The sequence below is a fragment of the Marmota flaviventris genome, chromosome 12 (assembly GCF_047511675.1).
Source record: "Marmota flaviventris isolate mMarFla1 chromosome 12, mMarFla1.hap1, whole genome shotgun sequence".
NCBI classification, from domain to species: domain Eukaryota; kingdom Metazoa; phylum Chordata; class Mammalia; order Rodentia; family Sciuridae; genus Marmota; species Marmota flaviventris.
Genome location: NC_092509.1, coordinates 21,860,384 through 21,879,776, shown reverse-complemented (window position 1 = coordinate 21,879,776; position 19,393 = coordinate 21,860,384). Strand labels below are relative to the sequence as shown.

The 19,393-nt window shown below is 38.0% G+C and overlaps 1 protein-coding gene across 2 annotated transcripts in view; it reads right to left on the bottom strand.

The window, feature by feature from the left end:
* Positions 1-19,249, bottom strand: part of Fbh1 (F-box DNA helicase 1) — a 49,515-nt gene extending 30,266 nt beyond the window's left edge. Inside the window, exons 1-5 of one of the 2 annotated variants that reach the window (XM_027944831.3) lie at positions 19,142-19,249; positions 7,010-7,165; positions 4,362-4,960; positions 544-674; positions 303-438 (exon numbers count right to left, since the gene is read on the bottom strand). In XM_027944831.3, coding sequence (XP_027800632.2) covers positions 303-438; positions 544-674; positions 4,362-4,960; positions 7,010-7,165; position 19,142 — 1,023 coding nt within the window. In that variant the 5' untranslated portion in view covers positions 19,143-19,249. The remainder of the gene's footprint in view (positions 1-302; positions 439-543; positions 675-4,361; positions 4,961-7,009; positions 7,166-19,141) is intronic. The other variant, XM_027944832.2, reaches the window with a different exon arrangement.
* Positions 19,250-19,393: the final 144 nt, after the last annotated feature.

Here is a 19,393-nt window from a genome sequence, read left to right as displayed (position 1 = left end):
ATTACTGAGAGTGTTTAGAGGTTAGATGACCCCCTTTTAGGAATATTTCACAGAGAATTTCTCAACAGACTGGGAAAATGTTTCTGCAAAATCCCTTCCAAATTCAAGAATCTACAATTTTATGGTCTCTTTTTTTCTCTAAGGTGACCAATGACAAGATTAATGCTTCCAAGCATTCAGGGATACATAAAAGTTTTGAAAATGAATATAATCTTCAACTGAACCTGATCACCAATGTACTTTCTTCTAGTGGAAAAAAGATGCCACCATCCCCCCCTGTCCCCCAGATCCTCTTAACACACCCCAGCAGCCATGAAGAGATCAGGCAGGTACTGACGCACGCACGCCTCTGCCTCAGGAAGAAGGGGATGGTCCCTCAGACTCCACAGCACCCTCTCAGGGTCTACGCTTGGGGAGCACTTAGTGGTGGCTGTGTATCTGTAAAACATTCAGAGAAGAGTCCACAAGAAAGATGATCATAAGCAATGATGTGTGAGGAAGGACTTGGAAAACCATTTCCCTCATAGGAAGAAGGAAGCTCACCGTATGAGGTTCAGCACACACAGGTCTGACTCCTTCTCTATGCCACAGCTCAGCAGGATGCCATCCACCTTGCCAACCGCTTGCTCTTCATTCATCAGGTATCGATGATACAGCTTTTTCCAAGGAATGAACTATATAGTTAAAATACAAAAACAAAAATAACATGCAGGCAATGATTAGTACAAAGTAGATTACATAAACCCACACAATCTTCTACCAGTTGAAAAGCAGTTATAGGGCACAAATTATAAGCTGAACAGATCATGTAGAAATATTACACAAAGGTTGGTTAGAAACTAGAACTGGGTCTTGTTTCTAACACTAACTAGTTATAGTCTGGGAAAACCTAGTGCTTCAGTTTCTATATCTGGAACATCAAGTCACTAATAGAGTTTCAATGAGGATAAAATAATATGACAACTGTTGCTATACTAATATCAGACAAAGCAGATTTTAAGTCAAAAATTGTTACATGAGACTTTAAAGGATGTTATATAATGAAAAAAAGGTCAATTTACCAAGAAGATACAATTATAGATATGTATCAAACACCAGAGCTCTTAAACAAACAAATGAAGCAAATACTGATAGAACTGAAGGAAGAAATAACACCTAATTCCAAAGGATGAAACCAGACAGAGGATGAATAAGGAAACAGGACTGAAACAACACTACAGACTCATAAATCTAACAGATATTCAGAATGCTCCACCCAACAACAGCAGAATATATATTGTTCTCAACATAAAACTAGTGTTGAAAAGTTTTAAATGGGACTGGGGTTGTGGCTCAGTGGTAGAGCACTCGCCTCGCTCATCCAAGGCCCTGGATTCGATCCTCAGCACCACATAAAAATAAAATAAAATAAAGTTTAAAATAATGAATTATGAAGTATCTCTTAAAAAAAAAAAAAAGGGCTGGGATTGTGGCTCAGCAGTAGAGCGCTCGCCTAGCACAGGCGGGACCTGGGTTCAATCCTCAGCACCACATAAAAATAAAGGCATTGTGTTATGTCCATCTACACCTAGGAAATAAATATTTTTTTAAAAAAGGATTTAAAAAAAAAAAAGAGTTTTTTTAATATTTATTTTTTAGTTGGACACAATACCTTTATTTCACTCATTTATTTTAATGTGGTGCTGAGGATCGAACCCAGGGTCTCTCAACTGCAAGGCGAGCACTCTACCGCTGAGCCACATCCCCAGCCCCCCCCCAAAATTTTTTAAATGACTGAAGTTACACAAGATATCTTCTCAACAATGGGATGAAACTAAAAATTAACAAATCTGGAAAATATATAAATATTTTTATATAGAATTTAAATAACACATGCTTAAAACAACCAAAGGGTCAAAGAATAAATCACAAAGAAAATTAGAAAATATGAGAGACAAATGAAAATGAAAACACAACACAGAGGTATGCAATGAAAGCACTTAGATAGGAAAGTTTGTAGTTATAATTACACTTGGAAAAAAAAAAAAAGAAAGAAAGATCTGAAATGGACACTGTACCTATACTCAAGGCACTAGAAAAAGCAGCAGCCCAAAGTTAGCCAAAGAAAGGAAATTAAAAAGATCAGAGGAGGTGTGGCATGGTGGCAGAGGACATGCCTAGCATGTATATAATGCCCTAGGTTTGATCCCCAGCACTGGGGGGAAGGGGAGAGGTGTGTAAAAAACATTAGAACAGAAATAAATGTAGAAGAACAAAATAAAAAAATTTAACAAAACACAAAGTGCTGGTTTTTTTAGGCAAGAAAAATTTAAAAATTAAATTGGGGGCTAGAGATATAGCTCAGTTGGTAGAGTACTTGCCTCGAATGCACAAGGCCCTGGGTTCAATCCCCAGCACCACACCAAAAAAAAAAAAAAAGAAAATTTTAATAAGCCTTTAACTAGACTAAAAGAGACCATTCAAATAACTAAAATACGAGATAAAATAAGGGACATTAAAACTGATGCTACACAAAAGGATTATAAAAGAGTACTATGAACAATGATATACTAATAAATTGAGTAATAGAAGAAAACAAATTCCTAGAAACAAACCTATTAAGACTAATTCATAAAGAAATAGAAAAATTGAACAGATCAATGAGTAAAAATGGATTAGTAATTTAAAAACTCTCAAAGAAAAGCCTGTGAACAGATGGCTTTGCTGGAGAATTCTACCAAACATTTAAAGAATAATCAACATTAATGTTCCTCATATTCTTCCCCAAAACCAAATCGAGGGAACATTTTCAAACTCATTCTATGAGGCAAGCATTACCATGATATTAAAGCCAGACAGAGACACTAAAAGAACAGAGCCTGAGAACTATGACAGATTGCTGAAAATAAATACATCATGTCATTGTTAATAATGATAAAATCAGCCTTATCTACCATTTCAATAGGTAAATACAAACTGGACACTGTCCCAAGAATCTTCAAGAAAGTAGGAGCTAGAATCATGAGCAAAGAATGAAGCTGGAGTGATGCTGAAATTTCCTCCAAAATCTTTTGTTTAGAAGAAAAATTTTCGCTATCTTGATATATCATGCACTCCATCCCTAAATGTTTAAACATCAGTATGTTGAAGGGAGATTTAATCTCTGTATTTCTGACTTGTCCCTGATAGGTAGTCTAAGGGATAGGTAAGCTAGCAAAACATTCTCTAGTCCTCAGGTTTACCTAAGAACCCAAACCTGGACTAGAAAGGAGGATAATGAACATAGGACAGAGAGCCAAAGCAATAATATGACCAACTGTAGCATCAAGAAATTTTTTCTAAGAGTAGAAGTTCCCACTATCAATCTCAACAGGTACTCGAAGGTGATTCCAATGCAACACTCAATGATCACCTGTTCTCTCTCTATAAATGGTAGGACACAATGGAGAATGCAGAAATGAATAGACAATCAGCTTTCAACAAATGGAATAACCAACTTAAATCATCAGCTTCTAAGAGTGAGAAAATAAGCTTAAGCAGAGAAGAAAGCTGTCTAAAACTATAATACAGTATGTGATAAATTATGTTAAATGAAGTATAAATTGCTATAGTAACACAAAGAGGAGACAATGATTAACCTCAACAGGATGAAATGAGAAACAATGGTGAATACAGAGTTAAGCCTTGAACAGAGATATAATGGACCCTTCAAGTGGAGTGGGGTGTTTAGAGCATGCCATGGTGGGCCAGGAACATGCAGTTTACAATCGAGACAGAACAGAGATGAGCTGAGATGAACAGAACAAGGAGACTAGAATGACATAGGGGACAAGCCGGAAGGCCTGAACCTAGAAAGTCCCAAGCTTTCAATTTTGTGAATATTTCATCAAATTTGATACAGGTACATTAAAATGGGACAGAGATCATAACCTAGAGATTGTATTAGTATTATTATTTTAGTACATATTATGCAATTATAATTAATTATAATTTAATTTTTATTTATTTACTTGTGTATGTGTGTATATGTTACTGGGGATTTACCCCATAGGCTCTTTACCACTGAACTACATACCCAGCCCTTTTAAAATTTACAGACAGGGTCTCATTAAGTTGCTGAGGCTGGCCTCAAGCTTGTAATCAATCCTCTTGCCTCAATCTCCCAAGATGCTAGGATTATAAGCATGTACCACCATGCCCAGCTTTTTTTTTAAACATGCTCCACATCTGGAATGATGGGACAAAAATAGATTAAATGCCCTTTGGAATATGGACATTATTCTGAAAGGAAATGAAAAACCACCATTTCTGAAGAGATCATTAAATAAAGCTAATATGAAAGCTTTTAGAGGGACTTTCACTTAACTGAGCACTTTACTTACCAGTGGGTCACTGATTATCTCCTTCCAAAGGTGGCACACCAAGCTCAGATTACAATAGAGGTCTTCCACAGGGAGGAAGGCAAAGATGTGCCTCAGGACTTCACTAGGCAGGCTACAGATGTGGCTTGGCACTTCTTGGCAGGGCAAAGTCCCAAGCAGCCCATAATATGAGTCAGGAATGGGGTCAGGACCAATGTCCTCAATGTCTTGGCCAGTTTCTCCCAACTCTGCAAAGCGCTGTGACAAACAGTCCTCTGTCTGTTGCCTGACCTCCCTAGGCCTTGTGCATAATGATGACAAATGTCGTGGGGTTTTCTTAGCAACTCCATCCCTGTGGCTGGTCCCTGTGGCATTATTACTCTCTTCCTCAAAGGACCAAGAGCGCTTTCTGGGGGGCAGAGCAGACCCTGACGAGCCCAATCTCTCTTCTCCATCACCTTCCTGAGGCAGGGTACCACTGCTCTCTGCAGCAAAGATCATGTCACCCTCCAAGTCCTGACAGTTGTCCTGGCCAACAGAACTGCTTTTGGCCATGTCATTGGTGCACCGCTGCTGATCAGCTAGGAAGAACTCAGGGATGTATCTCTGACATCCTTGACCTGTAGAGAAAATGCAAACAGAATGGACAAAAATGATCCATGGCTGCTGACCTGCAGTTGATCCAAACAAGACAACCTAACTGAACAACAATGTTCATTATTGATGTAAACAGAGGAAAGAGACAAGGATATGTTTATGGATCAGACGTGTATATAAATAGCTAATTCAAAGGAGTACTAAACACATATTTGGAAACAGATGGAGACCACTCTTCTAGTGATGTGATGGCCAACTTTATAGCTAACAATATATACAAGCAATAAGTCACACATTGCACAAGGGACACCTGAATGGACAGAAAGGAAACGACTGCTCCCATTCACACATCGGCTCACATGAGGCATATCCTGGCTTTCTCCTACTACAGCAAGTCTACTTTTATGTAAGTAAAAAGGAACATGCTTTAGGTTATCAAGTTTGGAAAGTCCAATTCTTCTCATCTGATGGAGTTAAAGCCCTTTTTATTTCCTCCTGTGAAGCTGATGCATTAATTTATTTTTTTAAAAAAAGAAGTCAGAATTATTTTCATATAGAGTGGTATTTAATCTCTTCTATACTTTATTTAAACACCATTTACTAAGTACTCATAATTCTGAGACAAATATAAAGTGACAGTCCATGATCTCATAGACATTTCAGGCATGTAATGAAGCCTAAATAGGGATTTCCCATATCCCCACGCTATTTTCAGAGTTCAAAAAAATTATTTTTAAAAGCCAATGAAGTAAGCACCTTATAAATATACAACTAAATACACAACTATATACATTCCTTTCTAAATGGCTATGGCCAAAATCCTTACTTCGGAAAGTAAGAGAATAAACTGAAAGAAGGCTTGACCTTTAATTAAATTTATGGAAATGAAATTAATATTTCCTCCACATTAGGGGAAAAAAACAATTATAACTGCCTCTGATAGATACCCTGAATTTTAAAGACAATAAGGCCTGGTTAAATCCTGCTATTTTCTAATTGTCAGATTCAGTCACACTAATAGTTAGGATCCTACTACATGCTTAGTGCCATATTCCAAATGCTACAGAACTCACAACATAGATGAGAAGTTCACTTGTACACATAAAAAAAACTAAATGTCAGACAATATGTAGTTTAAAATTGGTTACAGTAGTTCCCAAAACTGACACATATTATAATACTTAAAGATGACTAGATTATATTTAAATTGGATTCTGAAATTAGACATACCAAAGAGAACTAAGGCAATCTAGATTATACTAATAGGTATGAACAAAAGTAGGAATTCATCTGGTACAGAGAAGAGTAATAAGAGAACCAAACTCCCAGAAGTGGAACTTCTGCATGTTTATTAATTAATACCAAAATGAGGAGATGGAAATGTTACTATCCTGATTTGATCATTACACATTGTAAACACACATCAAATTATCATATGTACCCTACAAATGAGTACAATATGTCAATGACAACAAATATGTCAATTTTAAAAATTAAAATTATTAGATAATGAAAGCAAAAGTTTGATTCCATTATATTAACAAGAAAACATATTAAGTTCTTAAGAATGGCTGTAACATCGTAGAAAGTAACAACATTCAAGAATATTAATTATCACATATTCCACTTGATTTGAAAAAAATCCGAAGTCAAGGAGAAAGGTTACTGCAATGATTTGTCCAAATACTAGATGACATAGGGCACAGTGTGCCATAAAAGCACTGAATGAGGAAATATAATAACATAGTGGACCTAGTGACAGTTTGGACAAAGATGATTAATACTCAAGTAATTACAAATGTTTCTGGACTGGCAAACTGGTGATATTGGTTCATGTCTTTTATCAGGGTATAATTACACAAATGAATAGGTTCCCTGGGGTTTTTAATCAACATTTTAAGAAGACAGAATTTTCATAGAAAATTCAAAAATAATGAAACCATTGTCAAACTATTACAACAGGATTACAAAATCACAGCAGCAATATTTATAACTACTTTTATACTAGGAGCTATCCAAAGGCCATACAGACTACAGATTCTGAAAAGTAAGATATTTTCTTGAAGACATACCCCTACTCCCTCTTTTTGTTCTGGGTCTAGGATAGAGACCATGATTCGGATCTCTGTTTGTCCATCTCTGACTGAAGGGCTGGGTCACAGTCAAATGACTCTGAGCCAAATGTTGGCAGTCGATGGCTGTAAGATGCTTCCGCTTAAACCGTCTCACTGTTTTGTACCAACAGGCAAAAGAAATGGGATATTCATTAGTTATCACCAATTCTACAAGGCAGTCAGAAAATTATACTCAATTTTTTAGGAACTAATGAGTGATTTTTTTAAAAAACTATTTTTTTAATTGTAGGTGGACACAATACCTTTATTTATTTATATATGGAGCTGAGGATGGAACCCAGGGCCTCACACGTTCTAGGCAAGCACTTTACCACTGAGCCACAACCCCAGCCTGTGATGAGTGATTTTGTTGATTACCCAATTAGCCCTTCTGTCTTCCCTATATGCCCACCATCTTTTAGTCATTTCACAATGTCTTAGCATTTCTTCTTAAAATTTAAGAATTTCCAATGACATTATAAGATCCTAAAATGATTTTTCTTTAGTATTTGTTACTTAAACTTTCTAGAGAACTTGATCATGAAATATTCAAAACGAAGTTGCCACTAAGGAATAAGTGATATTTGGCAGCTTTTCCTTGCCTATCTAGGCCACATATGTTCCTACATTAACCACAAATAAATTTAAGAGTTAACTACAGCTTTTTAAAAAATATTAAGAACTTTTATAATTTATTCTTTGTCCATTTTTTTTCAATTGTGATTAAAATATATATATATAAACTTAAAAGAGTTGGCTATGATTTTTTTAAAAAACAAATTTACCATCCCATATATATTACACACACATACACACACACTATACACACACACACTACACACACACACACGCATATACATATATATACCAGTATCTATAAGTCTCAGAAGCAAGCAATCATAATAAAACTACTGTAAACTACTCAAGAGAATGCTCATAATGCAGAGAACTCTCAGGCCCAAGAGCATCTCAGTACGGAGAATAGACTTAGGACAAGACAAAGGCTCCAAGAGGAGAATCCACTTTTCAGGACCTTCAGAGGAGGAAAGTTCCTATCTTCTCTCAGCAATATATCACAGCAACGACTGAGCCAAAAATTCTGTTTCAATAGTACCAAAATAAAGGGGCTGGAGGTATAGCTTAGTGTTATAATGCTTTGGTATGTGTGTGAGGCCATGGGTTTTATCCCCAGCAAAAAAAAAAAAAAAAAAAAAAAAAAGAGTACCAAAATATTTAGTGTTATATTACTCATTTTCTGTCAGGCAATGCTTTTTCATATTTAGCCAAGATTCTTCATGCTTCTCTGTTACTGCAGGTAAGATCTAAATACCTCTCCTTCCTCATAGCATTAACATTTTAAGTAGAATAGTTTTTTGTTGTTGTTTTAAGATAAGTTCAGAGGCTGATGTGGTGACACACGCCTGTAATCCCAGAGGCTCGGGAGTCTGAGGCAGGAGGATCGCAAGTTCAAAGAGACCCTGTCTCTAAATGAAATACAAAATAGGACTGGGGATGTGGCTCAGGATTCAAGTGCCCCTGAGTTCAATACTCAGTACCAAAAAAAAAAAAAATAGTAGTACAGATATACAAAATTAAAGTTACTTTTTGTAGGAGATGGTCAAGATGATAAAAGCAGTTCCTACCAGTACTTTATTTTCACAAGTCCTAAAAATAAAGTGAATTGTGGTATCAAATGCCAAAATCTCACTAGCCATTTCCTTTATACTTTAAAACATATAAAATCAAAACACTAATAAGTATAACTAGTATTGTTAATATTTTTAAATCAATATTCCTTCCCAGTAACCAGCCTCTTCAGAAAATCACCCTTAAAATTTTCAGTAATTCGGGCCGGGGTTGTGGCTTAGCGGTAGAGCACTCGCCTAGCACATGCAAGGCCCTGAGTTCGATCCTCAGCACCACATATAAATAAAATAAAGGTATTGTGTCCAACTACAACTAAAAAAATAATTTTTTTTTTTTAGAAATTCAGTAATTCTTTCAAGGTATAATATTAAGTTTTAAAAAATTTCATGAATTGTAAGACTTCTCAAAAATAAATTATACACACAAAAATAGTTCTGTGAGCCACTCTAAAAGGATGCTGAAGACCACAGAACCACTGAATTTAGAACATGCAGTACTGCCACCGCAACAGCAATTACAAAATGCTTACTCTGATGAAAGCAGCACTGCCCCGACAAAAGAACTGGGTTTGAGCCCATCTGACCACTTGCTTGCTATATGACTTCAGATCACTTTGCTTCTCTAAGTCTTAGAGACTTAGGATTAAATGAGAAAATATACCCAAAATTGTTTGTCAAATATAAAACCCTATGCAAACATATCTATCTGCTTCCACAAGGCCTATCTGATTAACTTTCTTAAAACATGGAAATATCTTTAAAATATTAAGATGACTCCACCTAATGGGACAACAGGAAGTACAGCAGCAGCTAACCCAATTACAGCCAATTCTGTGTTGGAAATACCTTTACAAAATAGCATGCAATGTCTCAATTACTCATTATTAACAAAAAATCAAATATCTTCATTGCTTTAATGATTTCGTAAATTCCTTGTTGATTTTCAACAATTTCTCTAAACAAGTCTTATTCACCCATATAAAAGCAAAAAAAGAAAATTTTCTATATTGAAAAGGATACGTTTAAACTTCTCTACACTGGGAGAAAAAACAAAGCCTGATCCCTTTTAAAATAAGACTTGAAATTTTACCACCTCTGTTTAAAACCTTTCATATCAAAAATAAAACCCAATTATTATTTTTATCTGAAAGAGGCTCTATGGTCAGAATAGAAAAAAAAAAAAAAAATAAGGAAAAGCTGTGAGGTGCCTTCCAGAGTAGACCTATCTGGGCCCTAGATGAGGTGCTCCAACTTGGCTCTCCCAGAGAAGCAGCTGCAGGCTTCCATGCATCAAACCCCTTAGATCCCAGCTATCTATCAAAATGATCTCTGGTCTCGTCAATATTTCCAGATGCTTCAGAGCTGACAAGCATAGTCTACAATTAGAATTGGAGATATTAGAGAACTGTTACGAATAGACAGAAGATATCTCATGAAAACAGAAGAACATCTATTGCCAAACTGGCCTAAAGAGGAAAAGCTTTCACAGATAAAATCATCAAAATATGGGGCCAGTCATAGGCCTGCTTGTGTGTGTAGGGTAATACAAGTCAGGTAAAAAGGGTTCTGAAAATCAATAAAGAGATAGATAACCAATAACAATATTAGGCTCAATTAAGAATTCTGATGCGTGTCCAAATCCATGATACACTCCTAAATGTGACTTTTAGAAATACTGTATTTAGGGGCTGGAGTTGTGGCTCAGTGGTATAGCACTTACCTGGCATGTGTGGGGCACGGCATGTGTGAGGCACTGGGTTTGATTCTCAGCACCACAAATAAATAAAATAAAGGTTCATCAATAACAACAACAACAAAAAAAAACCTCTAAAAAAAGATATACTGTTGTTATACAAAAGAGAGGCTGAAAATATAGATTTGTATGCATACAGGATGAACCTTGGAACCTTTTCTGTAAAGTATGGAAGAATGGCCTCATCCCAGCTGTCCCCAGCCATCTAAACTACAACAAAGGGGCCCTAGTAAGAAAAACAGGCATGTATACTAATCATCAAACTGACATGTCTCAATCATGTGCTTTAGAGTCAAAAATACAGTTAGTTTGCTCCAAGATAAGAACTAGTCTGCCTTTTTCACTGCCATACCATCAGCACACAGCAGTGCCAGACACACAGTGCCCGCTATGGACTGAATGTTTAGGTCCCCACAAACTTATGTTAAAATCCTAACTCCCAACCTGATAATATTAAGAGTTGGGACCCTACGAGAGGTGCTTAGGTCTTAAGCCCTCGTGAATTGGACTGGTGTGCTTATAAAACAAACTCCACAGAGCTCCCTTGCCCCTTCAGCTATGTGAGGACACAGTGAAAAGATACCACCCACAAACCAAGAAGTGAGCCCTCATAAGATACCAAATCTGCAAGTGCTTTGTTCTTGGATTTCCCTGTTTCCAGTATTGTGAGAATACACTTATTTTGTTTATAAGCTAGCCAGTTTAAAACAGAAATTTTACTATAGCAGTCTGAATGGATTAAGAACACATGTTCAATAAATAATGAGAGCTGGTGTTGTGGCTCAGTGGTAGAGCACACTTGCCTCACATGTGTGGGGCATGTGGTTCGATCCTCACCACCACATAAAATTAAATAAATAAACAAAAGTATTGTATCTACAACTAAAAATATTTTTAAACAATAAAAATAAATAAGTAATGAGTGAAAGATGGCCCAGAAGGACAGGTAAAAGGGGTCAAGACTTTTAACATGGAATTTGGCAAGGGCAGACCCACAGGGAGACCTCCTTAAAGGTACACCAGACAGATAAGAGAATATCCAAAGTGTTCATTCCTAAAAGAAACTGGGGAGAAAATAGGTATATTTTTGTGAGGTCTATGCAGGTATATGTACAGGTATATATTTTTATTTATGTATTACTTCATAAAATACATTTTAATTCAAAACGCTTATTGAGAAGGTGACATGTTTGTAGAAATATAATAAAAGCACAAGAATAAGAGAGCTAATGGGAACATTAGAACAGTGTTTTGTTTTCAGAGAGTTCTGGTACATTCCACTGTACTTCTGACATGAAGCCACTGAAGAAGGAGCTAAGATTAACAACTGGAGGAGGAGGGCACCTCAGCTGGGAGACATGGCTTCTGTGTACTAACAAATTGCCTCTATTATCCACTGGAAATGGTGCTACCCGAGTCATGACTTGCCAGGGATGTAGAGCTGGCACTTTCATCAGATTTATATATGAAAAACAGGAAAACTAAACTGCATCTCAGGTCCCTTGGAGATAAGTGCTGTCATACACTGAAGTGGGAATTATGAGCCCTGAATCTACCTGTTCTGAAGTTAAGTCATTTAATACTTCCTCAAAGCCTTAACCCAGAGGCCAGGTAGTCTGTTAGAAGACCACCTCCTGCAGGCAGGTAAATGCATTACTAAAATTTATGAAAATAAGGAGTATAATAACCTGTCACAATCCAAAAAACCCTATTATAATATGTGAGTACTGTGACACCCACAGTGAGGGTAACAAAACCTACCTCTACACCTGTGTCAAAACCTAGCAAGGAAACTCTTAGAATTACGTGACTACCATACCAATCTGAGCATCTCCTAAAAGGTACATGAGTTATATTTTGATAGCATTAGTGTTCTTGCTAAATTATTTTTTAAAACCTACACTAAAATTTCAATCATTCTTTTATTTTTATTAATATGCCTTTTAAAAAAGCATTTCAAATACAGCTTTATCAAAATAAAAATTCTCAAATGCTGACTCTTCCATATAATTTTCTTCCCTGAGTCACACAAACCTAATTTTATTCCTCCCTCCTAGACAGTGAATGTACTTAACACCTCTTTTACAGGGCTGTTATAAGCTGTTTGTGACTCTAAGAAGTGAAGTTAAAGAATGCTACATGATGAATATACACAGATAAAGGGAAACCATGTCTAAACCAGGTTTCCTGTGCATGGAAAGGGCTAGAATTGTTCATGAGGCTTTCCTAACCATGTGAGACCCCCCAAAATGCTCAAATTAGTTCTCTCCATACCAAAGGATCTGTACCCCTATATCCCTACCAACCTTAAATTAATGTCATATCCTTCAGGTGTTAGGACCAGAAAAAGAAAAAAAAAAACTGACAATGTATGAAAACCATTTTGTCAAACAACTTTGCTCAGACAGGTGAGGTGGCCATGCCTGTAATAGGTGAAGACAGTAGGATAAAAAATTCAAGGCCAACCTGGGCAAATTAGGGAAGCCCCAAGCAAGCAATTTAAGGAGACCCTGTCTCAAAATAAAAAGTAAAAAAGACTGAGGGTGTAGTTCAATGGCAAGTGCCCCAGGGTTAGCACCCCAGTTCCAAAATAAAAACAAAACAAAATCAATTCTGCCCAGGCCCAAATAAGCCCATTCTCATATTGCTTTTTATGGGATGGCCCTCTTAGAGTGATTTCTCTGACCCCTACTCTAGGGTCCCCCTTTCTAATAACCTGATATTCCTCTACTAATACCCCAGCTTTCAGCTCCAGCTTAGTGGACCACTGGCACCTCTGCCTTCCTGGTCTTTGCTGACTTCAAGGCAGTCATTACCTGAGGTTTGGCTCTTTTCCAAATATCAAACTCTTCACTTTGATGACAGTCTATTTCATCCCAGCCTGCTCCACCCTGTATCATTCCCTAGGTATCCCTGATGGAGCAGATCAGGCTCTCCGCAGTCTCCCTTGAACTATACTCATTACTCACACTCTACTACTTGCACTAAAAGTAAGGGCCACATTCACCATCACTTTTCCCTCAAAGGGCTTAGCACAGCACTGCAGATAATATTTAAATACTTGCTGAACGAAAAACATGTTGTTTAATTACTCAATTATGCTTTCTTTTGCCTGGTTTCATTATTTTAATCTTCTTTATTGAAAAACAACCTACAAAACAAGTCACAGAAAGTGAAACTGAGTATTCTGGGTTTTGTGGCAGACGTCTGTTCCTCCTCTTCCTTAGCACAAACCATCTACACTTTCCAGTTCTGTGTACAACTGGAGGCATTTTAAGACTGAGTGCTAGCCAATGCAGTATGAATAAAAGCAGTGTGTGCCTTTTCCAGACCTGTCCTCTGTACTATGCCAATTAACTGGGCATCTGATTCCTCAGGCTACCCTTACATGGTCAAGATGGAAGTGCCTCTAGCAGCCTGAGACCTCAGATTACTGCTTTAAAAACATCTCCTCTCCACCAAAACACCTACACACACACACACACACACACACACACAGAAAAAAAAAACTTCCAACAACCCCCACCATCTGGAACCTTCTTAGATTATTATGGGATTGAGAAATAAACTTCTATTGTGAGATCATTTCATGTTTGGATATATTTGTTATTGCAGCAATGCTTACCCTAATCATTACAGGATCATAATTTCCTTTCTTTCCCTATCTTTATTCATTAGAATTCATACCAAAAAGTCCTCTTGAACTTATAGGTTACAAACCTAAATGGACAAGATGTAACTGCCCAGAATTCCTAGAGGGACTGATAATCATTAAAAAACTACTCTAAGTGTGTGTGTGGGGGGGGGGGGGGGGGGGATGGGAGGAGAATCAAGTTAACTTCTACAATGTCCCTTACTGGAAAAATTGCTCATAATTCCATACCTAATTATGCTAATTAGTGATTAATTTAAAGTAACCTAACCTTATCTGGCTAGTTTCTCCACATGTTTCTCACTTTCCTTCTGATGGACATGTGTGCAAAGATGAGTAAATCAATACCTGGTCTGGTGTCTCCTATGGAGATAAAAGAGGTACCCTGCGACATAGCCCATTATTATAATGGTAAGATTCTGGTGCTTAACAGGTCTGACTGCAGACTGTAAAACCATGAACCAAACTTAAACACAAGTAAATGTGTGTTATCCTTATTTCCAGCACTGTAATTAAAGTACTCACTGAAGCCAAGAAGCACTTGGCAGTAATAAAACCTCCCTGTCCTTCTGAGACATTTATAACAATTCTTGCATTAAGTATTTAATGTGTGCCTTATACAAATTATAATTTTAATATATCTTCATTGCATTGATGGTATTATTATTATATTAATAGCAATTACTTATCTAGGAAAATATTTAATATGTCTTCCACTCATAGGCTAAGAGCTCTATGTTCTAACATAAACAGCAAGGAACTTACTCATTACCAGTGCCCAATACATACTGCTTCATAAATAACTGCTGTTTAAATGGACAACTACAAAACTATAGGGCTTCCTTTTAAAGTTGAGTTTGTCTTCCCTGGCTTTTGAATCTTAAATGATCTTAAGTAACTGAGATTACTTAAGATACTACTGCAGATTATTCCTATATTCTTATTTATAGGAATAATCTATAGCTACTGCAGATTATTCCTATATTCTTATTTTATCTCCACAGCAATTCCATGATTGTGCCACAGTTATACTGGGGCTGAGAGAAGATTATCATCAAGAACTTAGGTCTTGTGGCTCTCCAGGATAGTGTGCCTCCTACTGTAATGTTCACCCTTCTGTGTCCAGAAAGCTTTAAAGCAGCTTCAAAACACTCATATTTAATTCCTATATCACTCTTTTAATCATTGTGAAATGTCCCAACCAAAGAAATTTAATAACAAATAGATATGCAGAAAACACTATGCAAGAAAAATATCACTTCTACTGTATACTCAAATGGAAAAGCTTCAAAATATCTCCCGCTAATTCTAAAAGAAACAAACACAGAAAGAGAACATACAGCCCTAGCTCCACTGCCTGATACATTTCTCTTGACACAAAGCCAGGTCTCTTCCAGCCACTACATCCTGCTTCTTTTTACACTCAAAGGCCCAAGTCAGTAGGCTCACTCTTCCCTGAATCATCTCACACTCTGAAATACTTCCTGCTCCCTTGAAATAGGATGGGTTGGGCTGTTCTCCGTCTACATTCCTCACAAGGAATGGAATGACAAAAGAAAGGAAAAACAAGATGATCTCTATTTACTGTCTAAAATACATCTTTATATGTTTGAAAGTCCTTTTCTACTATCAATTTATTCTTCAACTACTTTTACGTATCTACTATGTCCCAGTTTCATTATAAACTCCATGAAGACTTTCCTTATGGTATCCTTGATGTTAAATGTTATTTCAGACATTAATTATATAAAAATGAATAAGTCAGACCATAAGGCAACTACCAAAACACAAATTACTAAACATAAAGCAATATGTTACATAAACAAGTGTTATCGTAGTAAACAGAGTTAGAAAAGTTGGGAAAGGTTTTACAAAGAGTTGAGCCTTAAAGATGAATGGGATTCAGTTAGGCTGAAGAAACAATATGTGCAGGCTAGGGATGCAGCTCAACCTTACATGCACAAGGCCCTGGGTTCAATCCTCAGCACCACCAAAAAAAGTGCAAGAACATAGAGGCACAGTAAAGCACTGTTGTGACAGAAAAGGTGGGTTTTGTCAGAACAAGAGGTACACTAATGGGAAATAAGACTGAAAAATGCATCTGGAGCCAGACTATGAAGGTCTGTTAACACCCTGCTAAAGAAACTATCCTTTATCATGGAGGCAATTCAGGGTGTCATGCTATTTTAAAGCAGGATCATTACACAATCAAATTTAGACAGACATGAAGACTGTCAGGAAAACTAGTCAGAAAGTCACTCTACCAACCAATGTGAGAGTTGGCAAAGCCTAAGAGCAACAGAAATTAAGCTGAGGACAGATGAATATCAATAAGGGTTTTTTTAACAAGATGAAGAGAACATTAAGAAAAATGATTCATTAACCATATTAAAGAGTAAAAGGAGAAATAGGTTTATGTTTTGTATTTTCCTGTAGTGAAGGGAGATCTAAAGCTCCAGTTTTGCAAATAATTTTTTGTTTTATTTTAAAGTATCTGTGGGCTGGGTGCAGTGGCACAAGCCTATAATCCCAGTGGCTTGGGAGGCTGAGGCAGGAGAATGGCAAGTTCAAAGTCAGCCTCAAGCAACTTATTAGCAAGACCCTAAGGAACTCAGCCCTGTCTCTAAATTAAATACAAAAAAAGTGCTGGGATACTGCTCAGAGGTTAAGTGCCCCTGGGTTCAATCCCTGGTACCAAAAAAAAAAAAAAAAAAAGTATCTGTAGAATACAGGTTAAGCTCCAAAAGATACTTTGACTGAGACTGGTCCTCAAAAGCATGTGAACAGTCAATGAAGATAAAAGACTTGTTATGTTATGATAGCTAATTTTCCAGGAGTTAGGTAACTTCACAGCCAGAAGAGCAAAGACAGAATTCATATTCAGTTCCCAAATAAAAAATCAGCCTAGAAAGGAGAGAAATGATAAGCAGAAAAAAAAAGATAATGAAACAAAGTTGAAATTAGAATTTGAAGTCTAACAGTTTGGTGTACTTACAAATCAGCAACATATCAAATCATCAGTACTCCAGTGACCACAGTTCAGTGCTATATATCCATCCAATACAGCGCAAGAAAAAGGAAAAACAGTCAAGTAGCTAATCACAACACCAATGACAATTACATAAGTGAGACAGTAAAGGGCATACCACAAACTCCAAGTTTGCACAAAAGAAATGGGCAACCTAATAAGAAAAAAAAAAAAAAATCAGCTAGAACCCAGAAATAATTGGGTTTAAAAGTTTACTGCATAGACCTCACAAACATACACACACACCCTCCAGATCAGGCTTTTGCTCCAGAAAAATCACACACTATGGCACAGATTCACATACTTCATCATCTAGTTACTCAAAGGGAGTCAAGAGACCAAAGTTAAGTTCATAAAGCAGACAGGATAGACAGAATCAAATTTGGAATACCAATTAAATAATTAATTATTGCCAGGCCAGTGGCACACGCCTGTAATGCCAGCAGCTCAGAAAGCTAAGGCAGGAGAATCCCAAGTTCAAAGGCAGACTCAGCAAAAGTGAGGTGCTAAGCAACTCAGTGAGATCCTATATCTAATAAATACAAAAAGGACTGGGGATGTGACTCAGTGGTTGCATGTCCCTGAGTTCAATCCCCAGTACCAAAAAACAAGAAAAAAAAATAATTATCCTGGATTCAATTATTCCACCTTATTGTGAACCATGTGCCTCAATTTTAAAATAGGGAAACTGAGTCAGACATGATAGCACACATCAGTAGTTCCGGCTCCTCAGGAGGGTGAAGCGAGAAGATCACTTGAGCCTTGGGCAACATGGCTAGACCCTGTTTCAAAAAAAAAAGAAGAAGAAGGGAAACTGGAGACAAAAGGCAAGAGAAGGTGGGGTTATCTGTAATTAGGATAGGAGAATGGGGTGGAGAGAAGCACTAGCAGCAAAAATTTACCAGACATCTCAACTTCAAATCTGCACTGACTCTAACAGCTACAGTAAACACATCGCATGGCATGTTTTAAAACTTTTTGCACTTAAAAGCACTGGTATATGATCATCTTGTAACCCCATCCCACTTTGGAGAAGGGGTAAGCGTCAATAAACTTTGACAAACTTGACCCCGTTCTATCTCCAGTAACCATACAATTCAGGAAATAGACCAAGTTGAATACACTTATTAGTAGGGAGGTTATTGTCATGATCACACAGTTGAGTTTTCATTTTATCTCCCACTTATTTTAGCAGTATCTGGCACTTGCACTCGCAACAGTTGGTGCTATTCTTCCTTCTAGAAGACTTTATCATTCATACCTTGTTAAAATCACTAATTTCATTAGGCCTCAATTTCCCCACCTGTGAAACCAGAATGATGTTCGTGGGTTAGAAAACTAATGTCAGGTGTTTTGTAAATCAGAGTGCAATACCAAAACGGAAAGAGTAACTGTTCTTAAATCTAACATCTAATAGCGACCCCCCTTTTTCCACCTAAAGAAACTGAAAACACCAGGAGGTTAAATGACTAGTTCTTCCTAAGGTCAGGTAAGGAACATATATCTAACCTAAGCTCTTCCATCACCCCTTGTACAGATGACTCAAATCTCAACGAATCCTTCCAAAGCCCAAGGCCTGCCCACATCACCTTAATCTTATTATATCCAGGTAAGGGGGAGGGAAAGAGAAGCAACAGAGTAGCAGAAAATGACTTGCCCAAGGTCAAAACATCAGAGTAGATGAGCCAGCAACCGAGGCCACGTCCCCGTACCTCCTCCACCAGCCCCAGAGAAACGACGAGCTGCCCCTTCCAGGGCCTCAGTGAGCAGCGTGGGGGCGGGGACCTGGCCCCGAGCTCACCGGGCGCCCGGGCCTCCCCCGTGCGCACATCGCCACGCCCGCACCTGCCGGGAGACACTACACTTACCCTCCGCCAACCCCGCCCCGCGCCGCCCTCTGACTTAGGGCCCCACCCCCGAGGCAGGGACCCCCGGGCAAAGCCCCATAGGTTAAGTTTCCACGCGACGGATCCCCGCCTAGAATCCCTGCCGTGTCTATGGTCTCACGCACTATGGCACTCCGGACCCGGGCCCTCGCTAATGCTGCCTCCGGGCCCGCGCCGCTGGCCGCCCAGCCCAGCGTCCCCCGCAGCAAGCTCCTCCTCCGTCCCAGACAGCAAGCTGAGACGGCCGCCGACTTCCTCCGCGAGCTCCGCCCCGTCTCAGCCCAGGGAAGCACCCGCCGCCGGAGCTGACGGACTGCCCCAAGAACCAATAGAGACTCGCAACCGGAGGAACAGGCTGACGGATGGCCCCAGTGACC